Source organism: Myotis nattereri (assembly GCF_964212035.1).
Source record: "Myotis nattereri genome assembly, chromosome: 12".
Lineage (NCBI taxonomy): Eukaryota > Metazoa > Chordata > Mammalia > Chiroptera > Vespertilionidae > Myotis > Myotis nattereri.
Window position 1 is genome coordinate 71,618,823 of NC_138087.1, and position 23,438 is coordinate 71,642,260.

Genomic DNA, 23,438 nt, shown 5'->3' on the forward strand with positions numbered 1-23,438 from the left:
CCCTCTGCTGAGTCAAATGGAGGGTCAACTCTTGGGAACATTGCTGTCTGTGGCTCACTGCGGGGCACGATCACACCAAGCCCAGGACTTGGGTGGGATCAGAATCTTGAGGATTCGGTTGGGAGGAGAGGAAGGTGCTGACTCTTAGACCTCTAGATCATTTTTAGAAATTGAGGTGGAAGTAGCAATTTTTAACTTTGACAAATAAATAAAGCATTTGAAGATGATCCCCACCCCCCCCTACCCCCACCCCCCCCACACACACACCAGCATGTATAATGTCTCTTGTAGAATAAAATAAAGGATACTGGAGTGGCCCTCCAAAGAAAAGAATAAAATTATCTTGGAATAAAGGACACTCATTTAAAATTAATACCTTTCACTAGGAACTATTCAGCTCCTATTTTTCTCATTTGCCTTTTTGGAAGTGGCTTCTGGAGAGGCTGGAGCAGAAGGCAGAGTGTCAGAACACCTGGTTCCTGGCAAGCTTGGTGACACCCCTTGGTGAACATGACTCAGACTGGAAGTGACTTTGACCCCAAACAAGTCAAGTACCCATTTGCTGTGTTTCCTCAGCACCTTGAACCTTTCCATAAAGCATGGATCCAATGAGCTACTGACCTAACTACAGCGAATTCCATGAGGGTAGAATCACACCTATCTTGTGAAATGTTCACTGTTGTACTCCAGCTCCTAGCACTGTACCTGTACATAGTAGGTGCACATACACGCAGAGTGAAGTGATCTGCTACTTCCTAAGATCTCTGCATGGGATACCATAATCTTTGTTTTACAGCCTCAGGTTCTCAGAATTTACTTATTTTCAAGGAAACTATTAAGCAATAAGAATACCCTGATAAGTAAGAAGCAACAACTGAAGTGGGGTGGTGTATTGAAAGTACCAGAACAGCCATGTGATGATCTCACGTCAAATTATTGCTTGCACAACAGTTCCAGGGCCCCCAACTGCCTCTTCTGACCACCTCACTTGCCTCTTGGAGGATCAAAACCACAGTTGATAAACCATACACTGACCGCAGTGAGCAGAATACACACACAGCTCACCAACAGCCCTGTGGTTTGTCTTGCACTTGGAGCACAATTAAATTAAGACAAATCACCTCTCTTTCATAAGCAGTGGCAGCCGCAATGTTCTAGGTAGATTGTGTAGTTTGGCTCTACTTGTTAGCCATGAAAACCATGAAACAGATGTGAAGAGTGACTGAACAATATTATGTTTGGGAAGAATAGAGCAAGAATTACAACATCATCATCAATATGGCAACCTCTAGATTTTCAGTCTGCACCGTGGCCCCATACCAATCACCTAGCCTTAGGCAAATTACAGAATGATCTAAAGTTAGAACTACATAGTCCTTACAGTAAATGTAGACCTCTCTGGATGACCTCAAACAAGTCTAGGAACTTCCCTAAATTTGGGTTTCTCCCGGGGTTAGAAAAGAGATAGGTCTCATGGGGTCTTGTGACAGTCAGGGCTCGAGTATGGGGAAACGATGCTGGGAAAAGCATGACACTATAGGTCAGGCTGTCGAAAGGAGAATTAAATTCAAACTGATTTTTGGAACAAGGATGCCAAATTCAGGGCCTGAGGGCCGCGAGTAAGTAAAGGAGCGGGTACACAGACTGCCTGAGGTGGGGTACCATCATTAGGCCACCACTGGCACTTGAGTCAAAGGAGTAGGATTTTTTTTTTAACTTGTCACAGAGCATATTTGTTCCTTCATTGCTATTCTGAACATATTACACTCCATTAAGATATAGGGGCTGGCAAATCCCTGGGAGGCAAGACCATCTCTTACCTCCCTGGATGTCCCCAGTGTCAGTGCCTGGCATTATTGGTATCTTTTCAATATTAAGCTCCCCCACAAGCCTGGAACCAGGATGACAGTGTCTGATTCGAAAATGTCTGTACAGGAAGAGATCTGGGAAATATTCTACCCAAATCTACCCATTTTACAGATGAAGAATTGGGAGTAAAAGAAGTAAGATACTCCCTGATGGCTAGGAAGTTACTGGCAATATCTAGTCACTTCCTTCCTAAGGTATTGCCAAGCCACAGGCAGACTGGGTTTTTTGTTGGTAGCACGAATTCTCAGGAAAAGAGCTCTCGCTTGTGTCTCTCTTCCACCCTCTGTATGATTCGGAGATGCTTCATGCTTTTTGGAGTTATAGTCACCCTTGTCCTCTGTGGCCATAAAAATAGGTCAGTAATCAGAAGTCAAGCTCAAGGCTAAGAGCTGCGGCTGGCTGACTGAACCCAGGAAAGGCTGCGATCACAAACATCAGAAGCTTGAAATGGAGGCAATAGTGCCCTCACCTCCACCCTTCACCACCAGACCACCCAAACAATCTCTAGAACAGGGCAAAACATAAGAGAAGCAGAGAGGGAAGGAGAAAGACAGAAAAGGCCCCACCAAACAATGGGGAAATAGAAGCTGTTTGACTTGCGCCAACAAACCTGTAAGCAACACCCCCTGCTGTGCAAACTCTAGTTTTATGTTTTCAGAAAGTGAGTGTGGGGGTGTGGGGATTCTCTCAGGAGGTGGACAATAAGCCAATGATGAGTTTTGGAGATAAGCTGAGCTGTGATCCATGTAGGGACATGTGGTTCATGCACATAAAAGGTCCTGCTGTCTGTCCTCTCAATCCCCCCTCACACCCCCTCTGCTTTGTTCCCAACCTGGGAGGCCATGTGACTGAGCACCGAGGCTGTCATGAGTGGTCAGTGTCACCAGTGGATGTAGAGAGGAAAATGAGAGTGCTGACTATGCCCGACCCAGATGGAAAAACCCCACCGCCTCCCGCCGAGGCCCTCAAAGGGGCACCCAGTGCTCCCATACATCCAGGAGCCAGACGTGGACACACACATCGAGGAAAGGGGTGAAAGGGGAGCCACCTCAGATCCCCGCAAGTTGAGGGGCCTCCCTGGCGAGTTCCCAAAAAAGGATTCCAACTTGCATCAGTAACTGAGAGACAGAGTGTGCAGCAGCAAGAGCCCCGGCCAGGAGATGGCTCACTCCACCCCTTCCCTGCTCAGTGTGGGCCTGAGGGGGTTAGGGCATCTCCCCACCCCTAGGGCCCCCCCTTCCCTAGGACAAGCGTGAATTACTCAGCCAGCCCTTTCCTCAGATCCCAGCCATGCATTTGCCTTTTGTTGGAAAGGCATTAACTTGTGTGGTGTGCTGCTTATCTCTTGAGAAAATAGATACATTAGCCTTTAATATGTGCAGAGCTTCCGGGATAAAGAAACGCTTTCAAAAAATGGAATTTGCGAGGACCCAGAATAAAAGGGGCCCTTGGTGGTAAAGAGTGACCAGGTCGTCTCCAAGTGCCTTGCCAGTCCCAAGGCTCTGGTGAGGGGCTCAGGATCAAGGGGGGCTGGAGATGAAGAGACATGTATGTAAGAGGTCAGAAGATTTCCTGGAGATGGAAAATCCCCAAACTAACCAGCACTGCTATTTTGAGAGTTCGCTAAGGACTGTATATTATTTCACTGAATCTACTAAACCAGTGGTTCTCAACCTTCCTAATGCCGCGACCCTTTAATACAGTTCCTCATGTTGTGGTGATCCCCAATTTCATTGTTACAAATTGAACGTAATTACAGCATAATAATTAATCACAAAAAATATGTAATTATATATGTGTTTTCCGATGGTCTTAGGCGACCCCTGTGAAAGGGTCGTTCAACCCCCAAAGGGGTCGCGACCCACAGGTTGAGAACCGCTGCTCTAAACCTTCACATGTGTTACTATCATCCCAATTTTTACAGGAGGCTACTGAGTCTTTGATAAAGGAAGAGACTTGTTCAATGTCATAGGAATGTTAAGGGAGCTGGTTCAAATATGCTCTGTCTCTGAAGCCAGTAGTCTTATGGATTTGCTAGATGACCGGTCCCGAAGCTTCTCACTGGTCACTATGCTGAGCTCCTTATTAACCTCAATTTAGGGGCCACGTGCAGTTCTTCTGTTGCTTTCCATTCACCCCTCTATTCTGCTCTCAAAGACCAAGGTCACAGGCACACCAGTCACAGATGGGACCTGTGAGCAAAGGCGCACTTTGTTCAGAAGACAAGCCCGAAGGGAGCCCAGACGGAAGCAGAGAAAACAAGACCATGTGCATCAGTGGCCTGGGCCTGTGTGTTTGGACCAGGCAGGTATGGGGGCTGGAGATGGCTGGAAAATCTAGGAACTTCAACCAAATTGGAATGTCAACCCATTCTAACCAATCCCCCAACAGTGCCAGGGATTAGTCCATGCAGAAATACATCCCCTAACATAGTTAGACATTTGGGTCGGTTTCAAGATAAACTAGTGTGCAAGCCTAATGAGATCAATATAACTTTTGTGGTCTTTATTTTAAAACGTCAGTTCTGTGGACAGTCCTAAAAACAAAAAACAAATAGTATTTTAAAAATGAAAATAATCTGGGCACATGCCCTCAGTGTGTGTAGTGGTTCCATTTAGGCGTGTTTTATGAAGCTGCTGGACAGCATCTCCAAAAAAAACAATGCTGACGAGAGATCCATGTGTGCAATCCAGAAGGGAGGAAGCTTGCGCCAGCACCTACTATGCGCCAGATGCTGCGCCAGGCACTTCACACAAAGGACTGCATTTAAGTTTCCTGACATGTCCCAGGAGAGCCACTCTCACCCACTTTTAGAGATGACAAGCCAGCGACTCTCCCTGAGAAATGGGCCGAGGTCAGGCCGTGGATCGAGAGTGGGAGCAAGATTCAAACCCTGATCAGTCTCCATCATGCATCCTTTTTCCCCTCCACCAAGCCTGACTCCTGTTATTGCTTTAATGAGTATTAGTCATGTTAAATAAACTCTGATATTCTGATTATAAAATTCCAAGCCATTTCTCTTACATGTTTTCTGGAAAAGAATGAAAAAAAAGTTGCTGAAAAAATAACCAGGGCCTTTTTCATCTGTTAACTTCCCAGAACTCTTCGTGGGATATTATTTTATGTGACCCTCAAGGCAACTGTGCCATCCAGGCGGTCAGATATTGTTATTATTCCCTTTTGACAGAGGTGAAAATGGAGGCACGGGGAGATTAAGAGACCTGCCCAAGATTGCATAGCTAAGGAGCTGCCGAGCCAGGCCTAGAATCTATCTCCCCTCAATTCTTCCTGCATCCTGTAACAGTAAGGTCCTCCGGGCTCTACTACCTGAAGAACAAATCATGGTATCTACCTATCTGCAGTTCCTCCCCACACCTTCCTGCCTCGATCGCTTTGCTCTCCCCCACCTCTTTTTATTTATTTATTTATTTAATCCTCACAGAGGATATTTTTCCATTGATTTTTAGAGAGAGTGGAAGGAGGGGGAGAGACAGAGAGAGAAAAACGTCAATGCGAGAGAGACACACCGATCAGCACACCCGGGATAGAGCCTGCAACTGAGGTATGTGACCTTGACTGGAATCGAACCCGGGCCCTTCCATCTGTGGACCAGTGGTCTATCCACTGAGCCAAACTGGCCAGGACTCAGCTACCTCTTCTACAGCACTACAAAGCCAACTAGATGCTTCTCCACCAGAAAACTTTCCAAAGTTCTCCAAACCACAGGGAGCCTGTCTTTTCTCAGGGCGCACGTAAGCCTTATCGTCTGTGCGGTTCATCTGGAAATTAATCATCTGCCGCCTGGCCGTGTCTGGAGTGACGGTAACAAAGGTCATTAAACCACAGCTTACAAGCGCCTTCAGGACAGAGATTACATCGTGGCTCCCCGGGGCATTTATCACAGCGCCCTGTTTACTCAAGTGTCTTAACAAAATACGGATGATGGGTAAGAACATGACCATTCCAAATAGAATTTTTCCTAGTTTCAGATTGCCAGCTTCTAAGACACCAGGACAATGCAGGGGGGTGAAGTGCCTGGGGACCTGGAGACAAGACTCGGGGTCTTGCTCTCAACTCAGCTGCACTCTCGCCGTGAGGCTGGGTCAGTGCCGCAGCTCTGGCTGCTCAGTCTCCTCGTCTATAGCAAGAGGGGGCTGGATCTTCGGCTTGAGAGCCCCTGGTTCCATGCAACTTTTCCCGATTTGGAAAGAACTTCGAGGAAGGAAGTATATGTCCCATGCCGTCATCCCAGCCAAGAAGTGAGACCCAGTGAGTGAAGACGAAACACTGAATGGCAGGGGGAGAGGCTGAGGGGTCTACAGATACCCGCAGAGGGGTCAAGGAGGCTGCCTCACCCGGCCAGCGTGGCTCAGTGGTTGAGTATCAACCTATGAACCAGGAGGTTATGGTTCGATTCCTGGCCAGGGCACATGCCCGGGTTGCAGGTTCAATCCCTAGGGTAGGGCATGCAGGAGGCAGTTGATCAATGAGTCTCTCTCATCATTGATGTTTCTATCTCTCTCTCTCCCCCTTCCTCTCTGAAATGTGTGTGTGTGTGTGTGTGTGTATATATATATATATATATATATATATTATACACACACACACACACACACATATATATATATACATATATATATATATATACATATATATGTATATATATATATGGAGAGAGAGAGAGAGAGAGAGAGAGAGAGAGAGAGAGAGAGAGAGAGAGACTGAGACTGTCTTAAGGCTTATTGTACCCTTTCCTAAGACTTCCAGCAATGTCCAGCAGGAATCTGGGTCCAAAAATAATAACAACATGGATACAGGGAATGCCCTCGTTACATAAAAAAAATAATAAACAAAAAGAGAAAACATAATGTTTCCCTACAAGCCCCCAGTATATAAGGGAAACCCCTTTTTCCCCCTTTTTTCAATTCCACATGAAAACATACTCATGGACAAAGGTGAAGTTCACCTGATGGAGTCAGAGCCTGAAGACTGGAGGGGTTCCACCAGGAATGTGATGGATTTGTTGCAATATCCTCTGGCATTGGGATGCCTACAGCCCAAAGTGTCACCTGACCCATGATTTCCTGCTACTGGGGATTTCTATTAACACCCGGGTTTTCCATTTTATTTGTTAAAAGGCATGTGAAGTGCATTCTAACTTGTTTGTAGACATTTCTAGTGGCTGCAGATGAAGCTCTACCCTCCTGGCTCATGTCCACCACAGCAGAGAATGCCAAGGTTCACCAGAATGTCTTTCTCTAACTGCCGAGTCTGAGAGAAAGACTTCTCCTGCTCACACATACTGCTCCTCCTAGCCAACGTGGGATCCTTCTCTCATACCAGTGATTGCAATGGCACCTTTACCTGCCTGTCTCACCCAGTAGATCAGTGGTTGCCAACTGGTGGTCTGTGAGGTCCAAAAGGTTGGTGACCGCTGCACTAGATGCTGAGCTCCAAAAGGGCAGGGGTGGGACGGGACGGGCACAAAAGGGACGTTCAACAACTATCTATTGAGAAAAGAGAAGAAGAGAGGGGGGGAGGAAGGAAAGAAATAAAAATAAAATGAAGGAAGAAAGGAAGGAAGGAAAGAAGGACATAAAGTAAGGACATGACGCAAGAAGGAAGGACTTAGTGTGATAGTAGTTTTCTCCCTGAGAAGAACCCTTCTCTGCTTATGGCCTGGACCTGAGCCACACTGCATGACTTCTTATTCTCCAAGTCCTTCCTCACCAACTTCTCCCCTCCCCCTTGCTTATGCTGTACCTTCCGCATGGGCTGGCCTTCCCGGTGTTCTGGACGTGTTCTGTCCACTCATCCACATCCTCTCCCCTACCTCTCCACCCTGCCCTGCGCCCTTGCGAGTCTGGCCTCTCTGAGTTGCATAAACAGATTCCTTTGCCTTGTGATCCCCAGTCTGGTTCCCCAATGGAAAGCACTGGCTGGAGACTGGAAGGCACAGGCAAACAACATGAAGAATCTCCTCTTCCGATGCCCTTCTGGCCAGAGTGCAGCAGGCTGGCACTCCTCTCTACCCAGAGTCACAGCTGCTGCCAGAAAGCCCTCTCCATGCAGCCACTCTCTTTAGGTTCCAGAGCCGCTCCTCCTCCTAACCCTGCAGGCCAAGGATGGAAATAGCTCCCCAATGTTACAGCCCTGGCCTTGTTGGTTGTCCTACACTGTTGTAAATAGCCTCTCCTTCAAAATACCTCCTCCTTCAACTCTCCTGAATTATTCTGTTTGAATGTGCCATCTGGTTCCTGCCAGGACCCTCTGACTGATGCAGACTGCATCTCTACCTCTCAGCGTGCTGACCGATGCCTGTTCAAATCAGGCCTGCTCTACTGACTTGCCTTGTTTTCTTGAGACAGACTCAATCTCTGCTTCTCGGGTCTCCTGCTGCAGTCTGTCACTAAAACCACAGCTCAGAATGTCTTAGGTTTGAATATGACTCCCCCAATAAAGTGGAGGCCCTTCAATGGTGAGGAATATGCCTCCATTGCTGCCAACGTCACTAGTGAATAGCAGAGAGGCTGGCAAAGGGAGACATGCCCAATAAATGCCTGTTTAGAGGATAGAAACACTCACCATGTGGTTCCCTAAAATGACTTGGAATAAGATATAAGCATAAAGTTCGGCTGTGTAGTACTCAACCCCAAGACCATCAAGGCAACCTTCTCCACCATTTGCCATAAGCCTGGCTATAGCCTCCACGTGCATGCCTCAGGTGATGGGGAGCTCACTCATCTGCAGAGAATTACTCCCCTGGAAGGAACATTCTCATAAGAAAAGGCCTTGCCTGTTACTCACTTCAACACTGCCTCCTGTGATTGAAACACTCCAGTACCAGCCATGGCTTAGAAACCATACGGAATAATTATGCGCCATTTTCCATGGAACATGGCTTCTGATACTTGAAGTGCATGTGCCATAGGCCTGTGGTCCTTGTGAGAATGTTCTTATCCAAACATCTTCAAATGGTTACATGACACGGCTCCTGCCCCCTCACTGCCCCAGTCCCCTTCTTTGTGCTCATCCTCAGGTGGCTGTGCTTATCATGGCCTCTTAATAAGAAAACTCGCTGCTGGTGTAGCTCAAGGAAACCCAAGGCCATTATCCAGTTCTCCTCCAAACCCACTCTCTCAGCACTTCGTAATCCCAAGCTCTCTAGAGCAGTTGGGAAGAAGAGAGTGAGAACAGAAGGCAAGGAGCAGGTCTCTGTGGCCTACGAGGATGACTGGGCAGTGCTGGAGAGCTGTGCACTGCAGACAACCAGGATGCAAGGATCTACAGCCCCCTTAACCACCGCGTGACCACTAAGAGGCCATGCGAGCTTTGGCCTTCAGGTCCCTCTATAGAGGATGCTTCTGAGTCTGCAGCCCCAGATCTGCTAGGGCTGGATGCTCTCCTGTAACACAGGGACCCAAGGACTATTAGATAACAAGTGTGTTTAAATGTGTTGAAAGACATTGTACTTCTCTGATGGAGTCTGCCAATCTGCCCAGCTGCATTATGGGTGGATCTTATTTTACTCAGGAGAATCGCTACATAAATTGTCACAATGATGAAATTTCATTGGGGTTACTCAGATTAGGCAATGGACCAACTATTTCTCACCAGTCTATTGCACAGTGAGTACAGAAATGGGGAGTGAGCCCTTAGATACATGTATAGAACTCAGACGCTGCTTCACCGTGCTTGTGGTATTTCATTTTATATCAATTCACTTTTGCTGTATATTACAAAGGTACTGTTTTGTAGCATATAGAAAAAACAAAACCTGGCCCTTCACCATAGATTGAGAAGAAGCAATTGAAATATTATCTTTTCACACACACACACACACACACACACACACATATATATATATATATATATATATAGAGAGAGAGAGAGAGAGAGAGAGAGAGAGAAGAGAGAAGAGAGAAGAGAGAAGAGAGAAGAGAGAAGAGAGAAGAGAGAAGAGAGAAGAGAGAAGAGAGAAGAGAGAAGAGAGAAGAGAGAAGAGAGAAGAGAGGGAATGAGAATGAATCACCTTGGGCAAGAATTAAGTTGAGCTCTTTATTACAAATTATCTATATAATGTCAATCTAATTTTCACTGTCTCTATTACAGGTGCCCGTCTTCCTTCCTTCTTTCCTTCTGTCATTTCTTCTGCCCACCTCTGTTTTGAAAAGTCACAAAGTAAAAATTTCTCTACAAACTTCCACAGGTTTCTCTCTGCACACAGGAGACCTGATTCTGCCAGAATGCTGTCACCCCCAACCTGCCAGGAGATAGCTGTGCCCCAGAGGGGCTCACGCAGGGCACACAACTTTCTAAACCAGCAAAGAAACAGGCCCTGGTGGGAGTGGTCACAGCACTGGCATAGGACCACTCTCAGGCACGCTGGGCATGCAGTCCCATGACTTAGGAAAGAGGAGGCCACTGGAGCCTGCCAGTTCTGCCTGCTGATGGTGAGGTATCTGGGACCTGGAGCCCCACGGTCCCCCACACCAGCACAGTGTGCCCTCCACAAAGGTTGGCTGCCCTCGGTCCTGACCCAATCCCACTCAACAGTTTTCTCCCAAGGCTTCAGAGAAGCTGTCCTGCCTGCCAACTCTGTCCTTTAACTCTGCCACTTATTGTTCCTTGGACTTAAATATACCCTCCTTCAGTGGGAGCTTTGTAGTCCATGGATCTGAGTTCAAATCCAAGCTTTCCATTGAGTAGCTGAGTGAACTTGAGTCAATCCCTTCACCATTTTGAATCCTGAATTTCCTTCAGGAAAAGAGGGCTCAGGCTACCCACCTTCTTGGGACTTGGTAGGTGCTAAATAAACATGTGCTGCATAGACGCAAGAATGGATGCAAGAATGGATGGATGGATGGATGGATGGATGAATGAATGAATGCATGGGTGAATAACTTCTACCTACTTCTGGCCCTTTTCTCTTCCCCATGCCCACTCTGCCTGGGTACACTGGTAACCTCTTGGAGTCTAGCTCAAAAGAGCACACACTGCATTAATCTTGGAAGACTTGCATTTGTGAATTAACCAAATGATTTTCCTGACCCATGACCTTGACCAAGTCATTTCACTCTCGAAATTCCTCTTTTCCTGTCCATCAAATGCAAATGCTAACTAACCTCTGTCTTGTCTTCCTTGCCAAATTGTCAAAGCCCAAATGAGAGCAGAGATGAAAGGGCATCATGACCTGGAAGGAACTGGCCACACACCACGGCTGCTTCCCACATGGGCTGCTCATGTGTTGAGCCAAGGTGAGAGTCCAGGGCCCTCCTGGTGCCAGGAAGGTGAGCTGACGTGCTCTCTGGCTTGCTGCCAGGCATCGTCATTCCTTTGCACATAGGTATTCTGTCTGTACATGGGCGGCCCTTGCTCTTTGGAGAGAGACATAAAGAGGGGAGTCAGCAGAAAACCTGCCGAGGTCTGCAAATGCACCCGGGCTATCAGCAGGTCCAGGGTCCTGCGTGCGGACAGAATGGAAAAGTTCAGCCCGAATCTGGGACATCGGAGAGTGGATGCTGACTGTTTCTCTGGCTTGAAACTAGTTCTTCCTGGTCTCACGTAGAATATAAATCACCCAGGGGTTCACCTTTGGGTTTCTCCTTTGCATTCCTGGTGAGAGTTGGTAGCATAAGGTAGAGGCTAAGGGGGGCATTAGATAAAAGACGCTTCTTCTACCCTCCTCTCAGCAGGACAGGAAGAAGTGCCTCTCCCCAAGGGCCCTCCTTTCTCCCCCAACCCAGTCTCTGATGCGCAAGTTGTACCTGCACCTTCCCCAAACACTCATGCTGCAAATGAGTCTTCTCTGTGATGTCCCATGGCACTCCCTGACCACAGCGCCTGCTCCCTTTATCATACAAAGAATGACAGATACACTCAATGAGCGCATATTACCTGCTAGCCACTACAAGAGATGATGTTTTATTCAAGGGTGGGCACAGGAGGTTTACGGTTGTGAGTATGTGAAACACAGTCGATTCTTGTGTTATTATGACCACAGCCTGCGTGCTTTTTCCATACAAACAACTGTGATCCTACTTTTGCCCACCCCTGCATGCCCTCTCTCAATCCTCAGAGCAGCTCAGCAGAGTGAGCACCAAGATTATTCCCATTGCACAGATGAGGAAGTGGCTTCCAAGAGGTCAACAAGTAAGGAAATAGTATCACAGAGATCTGACCCTGGCTTTATTCACACTGCCCAACCGACCACACTACTCTGTCCAGTACGGGAGCCCCATACGGCTATGTACTTGAAATGCAGCTAGTGTGGCTTAGGAAGTGGATTTTCAGTTTTATTTCATCTTAATTTACATGTGAATAGTCACAGGTGGCTGGACAGACAGCACAACTCTAGCCCACTCTACCACGTACGCTTCAACAGCTGTTTGTACCCAGCTCATGCCACCCAATTTAGACTGTGAGCTCTTTGAGAAGACAGGGTCCTGACCGTTCCTTCTTATCCCAGAGTAGGCAGTCAACACATTTTTGTAATGGATGATGCTCGATGTGGTCCCCAAGATCACATGAGTAACAGCCTGGTCTCAGTCACAAGGCTGCCCTGTGAGCTGGAAAATTCCCAGGACTCCCAGGGGCCTCAGGGCACATGCCTATAAAATGGGGGGAAGCTCAGCTCTCAGCTGGGCATCACCACCTGCCCAGCGGGTCTTACCTGTGTGGAGAGTCAGGATCGAAGCATGTCTGGGTGACATCTGTGATGTCAGGGTCACAGCACTCCCCGCCGTCGAAGTTGAACCGTTCGTAGTTACAGTCCATGTCACACACCCCATTCTGCTGCTTCTTCATGAAGGCGGGGTGGCGCAGGTGGCGGCAGTCCCCACCGTCGTGGCCGGTCAGCGTGTGGTTGCACTCGGGGTCGCAGTTCTCGTCCCCGATCTTGCTGATGTCACAGTTGGCCAGGATGAGGCGGTGGCGCAGGGAGGAGTTGCTCACCTCTAGCACCTCCAGCTCCCAGGAGATGTTGTAGGGCTGGAAGGCCTCGGCCAGCTGCCGGTGCTGGAGCTCGATCTGTTGGCGGCTCACCGTGGGGTTCTCGTGGCCGTCATCATGGAGGTTGACCACGCGGTAGCGCACCACCTTGGGCCGGCGGAAGCGCGGCAGCTGGTTGTAGCTGGCAATGACTTGCGCGTTGTCGCACAACGTCTGCCCGCACAGAGGGGGCTCCAAAGTGGTGTCCAGCAGGAAGCTGTGGGCACCGCTGAACTCCACCTGGGGGCTGTGGCCGTCCTTCATGGGGGACCAGGTGCGCTTCACATTGTCCCAGTTCTCCTGTAGGAGGAGCTGAGGTAGAGGCGTGTGGAGGCCATGGGTTTCCATGTCCAGCAGGACCTCCCGCTGGGTCCTGGCCACCTTCCACAGACTGAAGCGCTCGATATAGCCCCGGTAGTTGTGATTCAGGGTACTGCCCCCCAACATGAGCACTTTACACTTCTGAGTCAATGGGCTGAATATGCCACCCACCTGATCCCCAGAGGTCGCCACCTGGGCCCCATTCACATAGAGCTTCATCAGCCGCCCATCGTAGGTGGCAGCTAGGAATACCCACTGGCCAGGGAGGTAGCTTTGGTGGGCATTGATGGTGGTCACTTGCCGGGCCCGGTCTGTCTTCAAGGAGAAAAAGTAGCGTGGGTCTCTGTTGCCTTGGTCACTGATGGTGTGAATGCCCACGACCCATCCTCGGTCACGTGAGGTATAAGAACACTTGTCATACAGCCCTATGTGGCCCCAAAAAAGAAAGATGAATAAATAAAAGATGGAAAGAAAGGGGGTTACGTTATTTTGTTGCGATAAAACTTATATCAGGATGTCCTAGACCAATCGTCTTCAAATTGGCAGTTACTACTGGAGCCTCTGGAACCACCCTCAGGCAAAGGCAAGGGCTAGAGAAAATGAGAGGACAGGGGAGTTGGGTTGGGGGCTTCTCACCATAACTGTAACCCAAGTGGATGCACTTTAATTGGTTTTGCATATGGAACACACAGAGAAACATTTTTGTTTGAAGAATGGGTACTTGAGCTAAAGAAAACAATGACATCGTCACCAATAATGATCATTCAAATCCAAAAACCTTTGACTCTGCAAAGCTGTTCTATGGGAAAGAGGACTTTCTAATTAATAGGGTATTTTAAGTATGAAATGATATGGGAGGTCAGAGGAGAAACAGAGGGAGATAATAATGAATAAAAGGTGTTCTTTAGTAGGACAGCTCCTCCTACAGTCGCCATAACTTCGAGTGCACATCAGACATGAGCAGCAAGCCATCCAGTGCTCGGTGGTGGTGAATTGTTGGGAAAGCCAGCCTGCAGAGGTGGGGACAAGGAACTCCATTGTTTCTATCTCAAACAGGAGTCTGGCCAGACCTGACACTTATGCCAAAGAAAGGCAGCAATGCTGACTGGCTGAACTGGAAAGGTTTTCAGAGATCACCACTTTCAACTCCTTCACTTGACAGCTTAGAGTCTCGAGACCCAGAGAGTGGAAGGCATTTGTCAGGTTACACAGAGTCATGGACCAATTTCCTGAGACCCAATTCAGCTTGTTCTCCTCTAACACAAAAGTTAATATTTTAAAAAATAAAACGAGCAGCCTCTTACATAAGCAGGTGTTGGTGACCCCTCCATAATAGTTAACAATAATAAGTACAATCTACCAAGCCTCTGTGGCAGGTCAAGCATTATGCTAAGGTCTATGTGTGCATTAATTCCTTTCATCTATGTAATACTCCCAGAGCACATGGAAGTTAACAGAGGAGCACATGGAAGTTAAAGAAGATAAAGAGATAAGTTTAAGGCCAACTGGTTGGTAAGCAGATCTTGGATCCATCAGACCCTAGGACTCACGGTCCTCAGCACCTTCCTCTCCCTCATCAATGCCACTGGGGATCTAAACCATACCATCTGCCTGGGGATGGCACAAGTTTCATCAGGTGTTTGGGAAAGTTTTAAACCAGGACATCTCTAGACTTACTCTGGGAACCCCAAGAAGTCACTTACCAGAGGTAAGCACCTTCCTCTCTCTGGATCTAATCTTTCCACTCATCAACCCCCACTCCCCAGCCTTTCTGGAATATACCCAGTGTCCATGGCACAGAGAGGCTACTGGGTGGAGAAGAGGGATTTCTAAGTGAGAGTATATTTTAAATGTTGGCTGACACCTGAAGCCAGGTGGGAGGATAAAGAGAGGGATGCAAGAATCAATAGAAGATGCTCATTTAGGACAGGGCCTACTTTTAGCTGGAAAATTGTTGTGGCCACTTTAACTGAGTGTGCATCTACCATTAGCACTCATCAAATGAGCATGGAGAGCTTCCAGAAAAATCAATAAAGGAGGTCCACACAGTCTTTACTCCTTTGTGGGCACTGGGGCCTTAGAATTTGTGTAAATCTCTCCATTAGTTGCTGACACGGATGGCAGTTTTGGCGCCAGGCAGTTCACCTCTACCTCTCCTCCCACACTTTGCCTGACAGTTCTTCAGGAAATGGCCAGAATGTCCTCCCAAAGTCAACCTTTTCTCACAGGCTGAGCAACCTTGGTAAAGCCTCAACTATCCCTTCTGGGTCTTGGTTCTCTACCTGGTAAAGAAAGGTCTTGAATGAAGATTCCCCTCACATGCTTGGTCTCTGTTTACCTGTGATTCTAAGTTTCCTAATGGCTAAAACAGAAACCACCTCTTCCAAGAAGCTCTCTCTGATAGCCCTGTAAGGAATGATCATTTTCTTCTCTGAACTCATTTTACTTTTAGGAATCTGGACACGTGCTTTCTGGTTTTCGAGTCATCTTACCACACCCTCTCCCACCCCAGACTGGATGCCTTTTTTGAGATGGAAGACTCTGTCTGGGTCATCTGTGTTCTGTCAGCAGCTCACTCCATGCCTTGCCTAGAGCAGGCACTTATGAATGAGCACATGAATTATTAGTGAGATCAAAAGCACTGGTTTATGTTTCCATGGCTAGAGGACAGAAAGGATCAGAAGACAGCGTATGTTCTTGGTAGGGTAGGAAGAGTAGGGCCTCTGGACTCGGGGTCATTCTGATGATAGCAATTACTAGCTGTACATTTGGGCCCAATCCCTCCACCTCTGTGGATCTTACTTCCCTCATCTGTAACTCTATTTAAGTATATGGTCATACTGAAAAGCCATAGCAGATACACCACACGTGGCACAAGGTGGCTCTCCAAATGGTAGTTCCTTTTTCAGATGCTGGAGGGTCTAGGAAATGATGTCAAGGGCAAAAAGTAGAAAATGACAAGAAGCAAAACACAGAAAGGTCAGAGAGAGATGGTGCACTGAGGGCATCTTGACCATGTACCAAGAGCAAGTACGATGAAGGCTCAAATAAGCACCAGTCCTCCTGCAATCCCCTGGCAAGCCTACTCAGAAAGCATAAATTCCAGTGGGCCTAGCACTGCCCCTACCCCTCAAGCCAAGGCTCTGACCCCAGATTTGGAATAAGTTACCCCACTATGGGAAACAAGGAGAACAATGGTTCCTAGAGCCCCCACTCTGTGTTCCCCACTCACCTCTAAACTCACCATCTCCTCCTTCCCTGGCTAACACAAAGCCCCTACCCTTGAACAGAAAATTCTTCTAATGAGGAAATGAACATCTGAAACAGGATCCTTTCTCCCCCTCACCCCCTCTCTGTCTCTGCAGGTTTTTATTTTGCCAGGGGCTCTCAGTCCCTGGTTTTCCTGTTGCCTTTGGAAGGCGGCTAGCAGGGTTAGCAAGGTAAAATGTTTACACATCTGTAGGGTGCCCTCAGTTCAGAACCTTCCTGGCTTGGGACCATGGCTCAGGGCACCTCTGTTTGCAGTTGAGAGATGAAGGAAATAGTAAGCAAAGGCCAGACTGTGACACTGAGCACATGGAGCCAGGACTAAGAGGTGGCTGAGCCCCAGGAGGCAGAGAGCGCGTTTTCAATGGAACCAGGAGGAAACACATTAAGGGAAATGAGAACCTTGAAGCGGTGACTTCAGAAGTTCAGAGGGAAATATTTACCTGAAGTGTGAGTGGCGAAAGGAAATCACTGACTCCAACAGGGATGGGATGGGGGATATAATGGTGACAGCGACTTATTTCTGTATGAAAATAACTTCATCAACAGTAGTCACATTTCAGTGGCTGGAGGTAGGGGGGTGACACTGTGAATCACCAGCCCAGGCCCAGGGCCCTGGAACCAGAGATCTGGGCTCAGCTTTCTGGATGGACTTGCCTTGGAGAAGTCACCATTCCCACCCCATGCTGCTGGCCTCATTTCCTTTCTCTGAAAAAGGAGGGGGTTCACATGAGATGACACCCCCACCACGATTTAAGAGCTCTTTTGTTCTGTTAGAATGGTTCCTTGTAAGCAGAGGTCCTCAAAACTGCATTGCTTTGAACCGGATGCCTCGTCACTCCCGATTGATTCCAATGTGCTTAGGTCCCCTCGCCTCTGTGTATCTCCACACAGGGCATGGAACAGTGCTCTCTGGAGGACACAGGTGTACCCGACACTTTCTCCCGTGGGTTCTCCCCATGGTTCTCCAGGAAGATAGAGATGGTGAAAGATGGTGAGAATCGGTCTGAGGCTGACACCATCTGTGTAGTACTGGAGGTTGATCCCAGGGGATGCGTGCCCACCTGGCAAGATGGAAGCCTCAGGCGATTGTGCGCACATCCACATCTAATTAGCACACGCTGCTCAAGGCTGTCATCATATATAAGCAGACAGTGAAGGTGGGAGAGAGCCCGTTCCCCAGCCCAGGAGGTATGTAGGGCCCACTGCCCAGGCGGAGAGGTAGAGGCCCAGCCCAGGAAGGGGGCTTTCCCTCAGCTCCCATAGTAATCACTGGTCCCTGGACCCCTGGTCAGCTGGCCTCTCTAAGGCTTCCTGCAGGTAGGCTTACTGTGCAAAGGGCTTCTAATCCCCACCTAGAAGTTTGATGGTCATTGCCTCACTTTCTTCTCATCCACCCACTAAGCCTCACCCCAGAGGTGAAGACCTGAGTGAAGGGGTAAGTCCAATGGCAGCAGGCTTGGAGATGTCTCCCCCAAACTCAGCCTGGGCGGGACTGGGAGACTCCTCTGGGCTTTGGGGTCACCCTCTAAGGTCACATTTTAAAGACATTACCCCAGGGCAGCTCTGTCTGACCACTGTGTTCCACCCCAGGGACAGACGAATCTTTCATACTTCTCAATCACTCACCCAATGTCTCTGTTTCATCCATGTGTCTACTTGGTTCATTGTGAAATGCCCAGCACCTAGCACAGAGCCTGGTGCCTTGTGGATGCACCACATAGTTTGTTATTAGAAGTAAAAAATAAAGGGAGGTAGGGACACCTCTCTATTGCTGGCTTCTTTTAAGAGCAGCGAACCCTTTATTTAGACCTTTCTAAGTACCATGTGCACTACATTAATTCTCTCACTTAATCTTCACAACAAAACTATCAGCATTTCTCCTTTTGTCAGAGAAAACCGAAGCTCAGGGAGGGGAAGAGGCTGGTCCAGGGCAACGCGGTTTGGAATAGAGGCCTACAGGATTCCTAGGCTCAGGTTCTTAATCGCGTCATTGCTTGAAGCGCCAAGTGTGGGCTGTCTGAAGGCACGGCCCCTCCAAAAATATTTCTATAAGTCCCACAGCGCCAACACAAGCAAGTTGAACTGAACTACAAGCCAGGAGGCTGCTGCCCCGTGTCATTCTTCAGCCTGGGCCTCCAAAACCGACTAAGAATCAACGGTCCTTTTTGATTAGTGCTTAAGCTGTCCTTCTTGGCTCACCCCACTTCATGGGAACCCGAGGGTTTCCTGGACCCGTTGTCTCTCTAGAATGAAGAATGCCTCAGCATCTGGATTTCCAGCACTTGCCTCCTTGCCTGATGGTGCCTGACCCAGGTTTCTCCCACCTTACAGGGTCTATACTGAAATGTTCTTTTTCTCAGCTGTCATACTCTTGGCTGCCTGTGCATTTGCTATGAGCTCAATTGTGTCCTCCCAAAATTCATAGTTAAAGTTCTAACTCCTAGTATCTCAAAATGTGCCCTTATTTGGAGAGTCTTTACAGAGGTAATCAAGTTAAAATAGGTGCGTAGGGTGGACCCTAACTCAGCCTGACTGGTGTCCTTAGAAGAGGAGAACACTAGGACACAAATGCACAAAGAAGGAAAGCCATGTGAAGACACAGGGAAACGAAGGCCGTCTATAAGCCAAGGAGAGAGGCTTTAGGAGAAACCAACACCCGGACATCTGATCTCAGATGCCTAGCTTCTAGAATAGTGAGAAAATACATTTCCGTAGTTTAAGCCACCCAGTCTGTATCACTCTGTTATGGTAACCCTACAAAAGGAAAGCACCATCATTTTGTGAGTTTTCTCAGCTCTCCCACAAACATTTCTTTAAGATCTATGCCAGCCGTGGGCAAACTACGGCCCGCGGACTGGATCCGGCCCGTTTGAAATGAATAAAACTAAAAAAAAAAAAAAAGACCGTACCCTTTTATGTAATGATGTTTACTTTGAATTTATATTAGTTCACACAAACACTCCATCCATGCTTTTGTTCTGGCCCTCTGGTCCAGTTTAAGAACCCATTGTGGCCCTCGAGTCAAAAAGTTTGCCCACCCCTGACTATGCCATCTTCCAGTGCCTGGTGCCCGAATCAGAATTACTGCCTGGTTAGGATACATTGTCTGAATCTACTCAGTTCCTATTGTGAGCAGAGCAAGATGGATTAGGAAGATGAAAAACTGCCATGTGTGGTCACCACGCACAGGAAGTGGTCCTCACAGGGGCCAGGTGCTTCTGTTTTTCAGCTCCAGTGTGTATTTCTGAAACACCTGCTGTATGTTGAGCAAGTGGATAGGTGCTCGGTGCCCTGGTGTCTCATATAACCCTCATAGTAACCTTGTATAATGGATGCCATTTACAGGTGAGAAAACTGACAATCAGATAGGTGAGGTCACCTGCCCAAGGTCACACAGCACTAAGCCGTAGGAAAGACTGGAATTCAAGATTCCTCCTTTCAAGTTCAGTTCCACCACAGAGGAGTGGGGCCTCAGCTATGCCTCCATCCTGCATTTTTTGCCCTCAAATATATCCCCAGGATGGGTTAACACAGCACCAAATTAGCTCAGATAACATTTGACTTTCTCCCATCACTGTCTAGGGAAGAAAATTAGCAAAAGGATGACAACGTATATCAAGTTTACATTATTATTTGTTTTCTCTCATTGGGAGAGTGGAGATGGGAGGAAAGAAAACTCTACCGGATAATTTCTATCTGTGACAGTCACAGAAGCCTCTATATAGCAGACTCTCTACTAAGCACAGATGTCTTAGTCCTATTTAGTGCTCAGAGTGACCCACTGAAGTGGGCTTTTCTGACATCCCTTTGACAGAGAAGGAAATGGAGATGTAGAAAAGCTAAGTGACTCCAGCCCATGCCCAAGCATCCCAGCCAGACAGCGGTGGCATCAAAACCAGACCAACAGTAAGCCAGAGCTCCACTCCAGATGCTTTTCTCCAGTGGGAACAACTCCTAGCCCAAGGTCAAGGTTCTTTGCTCAGTTCCACCACTACTCAGGTATGAGAGTAGCTCCCTTCTCTGAGCTCCCTCATGTGCCCACTTATGAGACAGGAGGGGTATACCAGATGGCCACAGGGGTCCTGTTCGTCTCAGACTCCCTGTAACTCTGATATCCCAGGTTCTTCAGACATCCCAGCTTTGGTTCTCACTGTGGGGAGATGTAAGGTCATGGAGGAGGGGGAGGAAGGGAAGGAAGGCAGTTTCAGGACCTCCAATTTAAGGGTGTCCACTCTCTGTGGGACCTCTGGCGGGGAAAGACAAGCAGAGTTTAGAGGATGAGGGGATGAAAGGGGGGAATTTAGGTCAACAGTCTGGTTTCTCTCAGGAGGCTAAAAAATTTAAGAGCTAAAGTTGGAGCTGGCCCCTCTCTTGTTGTGTTTTGTTTTGTTTTCCCTTCTGTGATTTAATGGCTGGTATCAAAGCCACAGCGCAATGCTTGAGAGAGCAATCCCATGGAAAGCTTTTATCTGTCCAGAGGACAGTGATTAAAACAGACAGATTTGGGTTAAGTGTACCCATGGTCCCCACATTTGCTACAGTCGGGGGGAGGACTACCAAGGGGATCCTGGAGGACTTGGCAGTCCCGGAAAGGCTGGGACGTCACTGAGACAGGCATCTCAGTACCTGAGGGACTGCTCCTCAGCATCCTCAGCCCTCCAGGCCCACCCTGGCTCAGAGGATTGATTGCGGGCTCAGTGGAAGGAGGAGGCTTAAAAGAAATTACACCTGGCTGGAGGCTTATCCCAAACTGTTCTGAGCTCCGGACATCCCTGTCTCCTGGTGTAAGAGAGGCTAGAGCATCAAAAGAGACCCTTTGGAGCAATCCACAAGGTCAAGATTAGCTCAGGTGTCCCCTCTGTGTTGGCCATGCAAGTGAATGTGTGGGGCCGATTCCCCAGTGCAGGACTGTGTGGAGCAGTAGGAAGAGTCTCTGCAGTGGCGTGACTGTCTGTTCTCTGCCTGTTGGGAACCAGTATCTGAAACTGCCCCAACTCCGTGAGTCTGCTTACCTTTGTTTATGAGCTGTGTGACCTTGGATGAGTTCACTCAACTCCCTGAGCCTCCGTTTTCCCACAAGTACAGCAGGGATTAAAAAGTCTTATCCTGAAAGCATGATAGATTGCTTTCAGAGATGAGGGAGAGACATGCTGCGTATTTCCTGGTAAACTATCTAAGGCTTTCCAGATGTCAGGTGAGATTGACCAGAGTATGCCCAAGGATTCCTAAAACCCATAAGCTTTATTAATACACAGACCTATAGCGTATGTTTGGGATGGCAAGGTGTTCTTGAGGCCTCAAGGGTCACCTGTGATTCCCTCTGGCTCTTAACGCTCCAACCTGCTTTCTCTGCTTCTACACAAGCAGGGTGTGTGGACACAGGAAGGTCAGGGTCTTATACACCAACAAATGTGCATTCAAATGCTGCCTCTACCATTCACTAGCTATGCGACTTGAAAGTCGGGGCACCTCTCATATTAGTCTTCATCGCTCTCTAAAATGAAGATGATACTATCTACCTCTCATGGTTGTAGCGAGAACTAATGAGATAATGAACACACCAGGTTTTGGCACGGGGTCACTGGCAATGTAACAAGTGTTAAGCATGTGTACTGCGGAGTCTGATTCCTTGGAATCCCAGGGCTGCCCCTTGTTAGCTATGGAGCCTTGGGCAAAATCCCTCCCCCTCCCCCACAGTCTTCTCATCTGAAGACTGATCACAACAGTACGTAATGCATCGTGCCATTTTCAGGGTTTAGTGAGAGAATGCAAACACCCATGCGCAGAGCAGGGGACAAATGTCAGCTACACTTTTTATTAATATTCATCATAAATGCCTGTTGCTTTTTCTCGGAATTAGAACCAATTGTTTTGTTCCCTCTTTTGTGTTGTTAAACTTTATCCTTTCTGACGTCGTCCTCTGAAATAGAGACATGTTCCCTGATCACTTTTTCATGTTGTCAGTGAAATTGGTGCATATCGACTTAAAAAAAAGAAAGTGGGAGGAGAGGAAAAAAAAAGACAAAGATGAAAGAGGAGGGGCAGGATTCATGCTTTGTTGTTGTTGTTCACTCTCACATGTTGCCATAGCACAAAGCTGACCCCGCACTGTGTGGGGCTGACGTTGGCGCTGCCCTGGAGAAGACAGCCTGTTAGTCATTCGGATGATTTCAGGACCTATAAGCTCTCCCTGCTCACTCATCAAACCTCAGAGAAAAAGATACCACTTCCCAGCAATTTCTGAGGACCAGTGCATCCTGCTGTCCACACTCTTCACAGCAGCCTCAGCCCTTCTCCTCATTCATGCAATCAGACATAGTCAGGGCTGGAGGTTCCCTCTGAGGTCATCTAATCATCTCCTTTAGCCCTGACCTCCTGCTGGGACCACCTATGCCACATCTCCACAAGCATCCATTCATATTTCCAGACTCAGAGAACACCTGCAGTCTGAAAAAGGCCTTTGCACCTTCATGCATTCCTCACTAGAGTGAACCCAAATCACCCCCCTCTCTTTTCCACTCAGTGGCCCAGAATCTGACCTTCAGGAACCCACGGAGTTATTCTGTGCCCTTGACATCAGGACAGCCCTGGAAATGTCTGAGGCTTTTGATGGAGTCATCCCTGCCTCTTCTATTCCCCAAATTAAAAGCCCCAAGTCCTGCCTGATGTATCCATTTCTTTATTCACAGGTTCATTCAACACATGTTCATGGGGCATCTATGTATCAGGTCCTAGTTGGATGTCCCAGGTATAGACTAGACTAGACACAGACTATGCTCTCTGGCAAGAGACCTGCTATTCCCTAATTCTAGGGCCAGTCCTGTTGATACAATGTACATACAATGGGAGTTGATACTATGCAATTAGGATGGCCTATTAATTACCATACCCGTCTCCTTACAGCAGTGGTTCTCAACCTTCTGGTGCTTTAAGTACAGTTCCTCATGTTGTGACCCAACCATAAAATTATTTTTGTTGCCACTTCATAA

General features: G+C 47.9%; 1 protein-coding gene across 1 annotated transcript in view; it reads right to left on the reverse strand.

Annotated features, from left to right (window-relative positions):
* PAPPA (pappalysin 1) overlaps positions 1-23,438 on the reverse strand; it is a gene marked incomplete at its 3' end in the record, with an annotated part of 213,316 nt that overhangs the window by 167,618 nt on the left and 22,260 nt on the right. Inside the window, exon 2 of the mRNA XM_081102850.1 lies at positions 12,542-13,604. Coding sequence (XP_080958976.1) covers positions 12,542-13,604 — 1,063 coding nt within the window. The remainder of the gene's footprint in view (positions 1-12,541; positions 13,605-23,438) is intronic.